Source organism: Brassica oleracea, chromosome C5 (assembly GCF_000695525.1).
Source record: "Brassica oleracea var. oleracea cultivar TO1000 chromosome C5, BOL, whole genome shotgun sequence".
In the NCBI taxonomy this organism is placed as follows: Eukaryota; Viridiplantae; Streptophyta; class Magnoliopsida; order Brassicales; family Brassicaceae; genus Brassica; species Brassica oleracea.
Window position 1 is genome coordinate 22,215,473 of NC_027752.1, and position 5,430 is coordinate 22,220,902.

A 5,430-nucleotide genomic window follows, 5' to 3' on the forward strand; every position below is an offset into this window, starting at 1 on the left:
AAAGAAGTGAACGGGACTTGGTGGCAACCACCATTAAGGCTTGATTCACGGAAGCCTGTCCAATCTTGGTTAATGATCTTGCAATATAAGCAGACTTTGACTGAAGAGAGAAATTAGTAGAGAGAAAAGATATGAACTAACTTTTACCTGCAGATCCAGATATTTTTTTGAAAATCCTTGCATCATGTGATCGATACTCCCAAGGTAAAGCCTGTAATTTTATTTATGTTAAGAAATGAGGTTGGTAGAGGGGAATTTCAGACATGATTTGCTAAGTTGTTGGCTAGGTGAAATTGTTTGCTAAGCTAGGATATGGTATAATGTGCTTTTGTGATTAGGAATTTTATATGTGGATTGCAATATTGTAGAAGTGATGATTCTAAGTTTTTAAATCATGTGAGTCCCTGCTGTTTTCAAACCTCTTTCAGAGAGACTGCCCGTTTGTTTTGCTTGAGGAAAAGCAAAAGGCTAAGTCTGGGGGAGTTGATAGACCATGGAGCTTACCCAATTTTGGCGATGGTCTATAAGTATTTTAATATATATTTACTACTATATAGAGTCTATTTAGAGTATATACATATTCAGGTACGTTCTGGAGAAATATGGTGATTTTGGAGCCTTTTGAGGTGCAGAACAGCACAGACGCGGCAGATGTCTAGCTATGGATGGAGACCTTCCCACCGTTATATTGAAACAAGATATAGCTTATCTTTCCAATTCCACCGGTTTTAGGTCAATCCGCTTCCTGTAGCAGAAGTTATGCCAGTGTTACTGAAGAGTGGTCAGTCTGCCTCGCGAGAGGAAGCTGTCGAGAAGAGGAATGTATGTCGATCGATGCAGAACTCTTGACATTGATCGATATGGATGCCAGAATGCGGGCCGAACATATTTTATGACCGACTAAAGCCCAGAAGCAACCACAAATTCCCAAAATACCCTTGGGCGACCATAAACCCTATTTATATTATTTATAAGCAATTGTTGACGGCTACGCTATCTAAGCTTTCTTTAATTCATTGTTCTTAGTAAGGAGAGAAAGGAGGAACTCCTTCAGAGTCCTCCTGGAACTCCATTGTCTTTGGTTTTAATATTTATTGCAGTTTTATATCTATTCATCCATGATTTATGTGACAAACCTTATGTCTGAATAGATCCACCTGTTAGGTTTAGGGTTCAGATAGGTTATGAAGGATTAACCCAAAATATAGAACTGCTAAGTTGTGATATTCATCATAGGATTGTTCTTACTGCTTGTGTTCTAGAGTCATGAACTAGAACCCTGATCTTAGAATCATTAGGCACAATGCCATCGCTTGGTATTTTCTCCGAACTAAATTCTATTGAGCTAGGATTGCTAGAAACATACGAGAGTTCATTTAGGAACCCTAGTGAACACATATTCAACCCGATCGTAAAGCTTGCTAGAAGCGATATCGATCGATGATCCAATAGATTAATCGATCGATATTGTGAAAGGTGTATCGATCGATATTCCTAAATAATAATCGATCAACACTTTCTACAGATCAACATGCGAGAGCTGAGATCTTAGATCTAGTGATAGATAATCTAGACATGCGAGAGCTGGTAGATTATTGTTATTGTTTGAGTTCTATAATATCTTGCAAGCAACAATTAGCCTCTATATCATTATAATCCTGATTACCTGAATAGAAACCCTGGATCTAGCTACCATCCTTCCATCAAACAACTCTCTGCCAAGCTGAACAATTGTATTGTTCAACTTGTTTACTGCTTAATTTACTGCCTTGCTATATTTATTTACTACTTTATAAACTATCAACCTAGCTTAATCACATAACTATTAGATCTAATTGGTTACATATCTCCCTGTGAATTCGATCCCTAGGTACTACAACTCGACCTCTTATTTGAGAGAGTATAAATCACTCCTTAGGGTAATTTGAATTATATCAACTGTTCTGCTTTGGATCAGCCATTAGACTGCTCAGCTCATCTGCTTGCTCTTCATGTTTTCAACTTGGTATCCCACTCTTTTGATCGACCTCTCCAGTGGCTCATGTTTCTTTGATTCATCTCCTTCTCCATCACCATATGCTACATGATGGTTCTTAGTGCCACTGGTGGTTCTGATTTCGAAACCATTATGGTTCTCCACCCCTGCTCTTGCGCAGTTTTTTTTGGTTATGGAGTGGTTGCTCCCTTAATCTGCTTGTTCTCCTTTCTGCGAGTAAGAGGCTGCATCGATCATTTCCTCTCCAACCTTTTTGCACATATCTGCACATATAACACTGAAAAACAAATGCATGAAGGTGGAAGAAAGGCTAAGGTGCAAGGTGGAAACTAGCTAAAAATGAGCTAGCCACTCAGGATAAAAAAGATCGATAGAAAGAATAAGAAGTCTTGAGTGTATTCTCGTTTCCCTGATCTAATGCCCATAATAAGAAGAATTGCAGTAAAGATTAGGTTCAAGTTAAATGGAGCTAAGTCTTTCTTGTGTAACCTCGACAAGCCGAAAGCTTCTGGAGAACCAAATGAGATAATGTCAGAGTGTTCTAGGTCAACATGTGTGTCTTTCGCCACTGGAAAGGTCACTGAATAAGATAACTAAAGCACTAGGTGGTTAGTGATTAACACGGAATAAGGTCCTAATTCCCACAAAGTTTTGACTGACTCGATCCTAAAACTGACTCAAAAGAAAACAAAGTAAAGAAACAAGTTAGTAAACGATGAAAACCCTCCTCCAGACTTACTTCACACCGTCCCTGGTGTGTAAGAAATCAGAGAGAAGGAGAAAAGAAGATTAGAAAATATATTTTTTTGTGTGAGATACTTACCTGAGTGGAGTTGGCTCTCCATGAAAATTCTGGGTGTTCCATCGCAAGATCTCCGCCTGGAGCAGTCGCTCCTTCAGCAACCCAGAATTTTTAAGTATCTCGGATTTTTTTTTGCTTTTTGAGAGACTTAATAAACTAAAACGAAAAATAAGCAAACAAAAACAAAATCAAGTTATATTTACCCTTACCAGTGGGTTGGCTCCCACCAAGCGCTTGGTTTAAGTCACTAGCTTGACTTGGAGACTAGGGATCAGTCGGGCTGAGCATGAGGGCTTGTTCCAAAACAAGCTCTACAATCAGACATGTTCACCCTTCAGAAATCTGCTCAACAACCCTTTCACAGCAGCTTCTCTTTTTTCCTTCAGCTCATCAGTGAGAATAACTCTGACTTTAGAGAAAGGCTTAGAGGTACCCTTACACTGTACCTCATATTCAATGAATTTTTCATCACACTTACGTAGTATCAAAGTCACTGTAGGATTTCCCTTGACCCTTTTCCCCTGGACTTTTTCATTCACCCTTGCATCCCCATTGAGTTTCTTGGTATAAGCGTGAGGATCTCCATCCAGGACTTCTTTGATCTCACTCTTATCATCAAGCTCCTTCTTAGGAAAAGATTTCAGTTGTTCTCTACTAACGATTGAGATGCAAGAGGCATATCGGATTTGTGATCTGGTTGGAACAACCTTGTAGAAAACCTTCTTGTTGATGTTGGAGAAGTACACCTTCTTATTAGGCATGTCGATGACTGCTCCCACGGTAGCCAAAAATGACCTTCCAAAGATCAAAGGCATCTGGTGATCCTCACTCATCTCAACAACCTAAAATTCAGAATGGAGAATACAGTCCCCTACTTAGACATGAAGGTGCCATAAGGACTGCCCTATGAGAGTTTGCAAAAGCCAGTGTCATCAGAGAAGGCTTAACATTAGCAATTCCCAGTTTGTCTACAATCGCCTTTGAGACAAGATTCACACTTGACCCAGAGTCACAAAGAGCTTCCTTGAATTCTACTCCAGCAATAGAACATGGAAAAGAAAACTTCCCCGGATGATCAACCTTAGGCAATACCTTCAGTGCTGGTGTAGATAGTGATTTGGTGTAGAGTGCTTTAATTTCATCTTGGGTCTCTCTACTGTTCTTGAAGAACATATGCAATGGCCGAATCTGCCGAGCATCTTCAAATGCAAGCTTTTTAGGAAGTCTTCTTACCATTTTGTTAAAACCTGCCAACTGCTCTTCCCTAATGGGATCCATCAGATGTTTAGGTGGAATTGGATAGGGAACCTTAGGAACATAGACTTGCACTGGTGGAATCACTTCAGAGCTAGCAGGCTGCTCTGTTCTCTCTTCTGCGCCTGGAGCAGTCTCAGCAGACAGTTGCTCTGGATCTTTTTCCTCAGCTTTCTCACATCTCAGCTCTGTTGCATTACAGTTCTCAACCCTAGGATTTATCGCACTCTTTCCAGGTAGCATACCTTGCTGCCTCTTAACACTCTCAGTTGTTTGAGCAAGCTGGACATCAATCATCTTTATGTGGTTGCTCAGAGTATCATACTTTGTATTCAGCTCGGTAAACATGTTGTCCATCCTGGTGGTTATGTCTGTAGAAACCTGATTCAATGACTTGCCCTGAATCTGCATACCCTGCAACAGCTGTTGCATCATCATACCCAGACCCTTCAGCTCATCTGGTTGACTGTTCCCGGTAGCTGGAACAGCTTGCCGATTGCTCTGCGGTTGTCGCTGGTTCTGGTTTTGAATCTGCCCGGCCATAGCTTGCTCTATGATGAAGGCGTGCCTTTGGTTGTTTTTCAGTAGCTGATCAACCTTGGCAGTCAGCTCATTTATCTTATGGGTGTCAGAACTGTTCCCTTTCTTGGACTAATCACTCTCCTCTTTCTTATTAGCTGAGCTAGCAGTCATGTTCTCAATCAGCTTAAATGCTCCATCAGTGATCTGAGTCATGAAGTCTCCATTGCTCGAAGAGTTTAGAGCACCTTGGTATTTCCAGTCCACTCCATCATAGAAAATGCCTAGGACGTAATCATCATCAAATCCATGGTGAGGGCATTCTCTGATAGTCATTGAAGCGCTCCCATGCGTCGCAGAAAGGCTCATCAGTGTGCTGTCTGAAGGAGGTGATCTTGTTCCTCAATGCAGTTGTTCTCGCCTTAGAGTAAAAATGGCTGAGGAACGCTGATCGGACATGCTCCCATGAAGTGAGAGAGCCGGTAAGGAGGGAGTTCAACCATCGTGCAGCTTTTCCATCAAGAGAGAATGGGAATAGCATGCACTTGATGTAGTCTGGTGGCACACCATTCGCACGAGTGAAACTGCAGACTTTTTCGAAGCTCTCAATATGCTCTATTGGGATCTCTTCTGGGAGATCATTGAACATTTTCCTCTGCACTAGAGCGATCAGAGAAGGCTTGATCTCAAAGTCTTGCCTAAGACAGGGTGGAGGAACAATGGCAGAGCGCGCAATAGGGAAGTTACGCGAAATTTTTCTCTGCCCAATCGGAACAGCTTGCTCCGGCTGTTCCTGCTGCTGTGCAGCGAGTAGAGTAGCTTGTTGTGCAGCTGCTTGCTGAGCTTGGTTGATTTTCAA

General features: G+C 41.5%; 1 protein-coding gene across 1 annotated transcript in view; it reads right to left on the bottom strand.

Annotated features, from left to right (window-relative positions):
• The window catches only part of LOC106344789 (putative protein phosphatase 2C-like protein 45), a 15,855-nt gene extending 12,994 nt beyond the window's left edge, over positions 1-2,861 (bottom strand). Inside the window, exon 1 of the mRNA XM_013784099.1 lies at positions 2,820-2,861. Coding sequence (XP_013639553.1) covers positions 2,820-2,861 — 42 coding nt within the window. The remainder of the gene's footprint in view (positions 1-2,819) is intronic.
• Between the last annotated feature and the right edge of the window lie 2,569 nt (positions 2,862-5,430).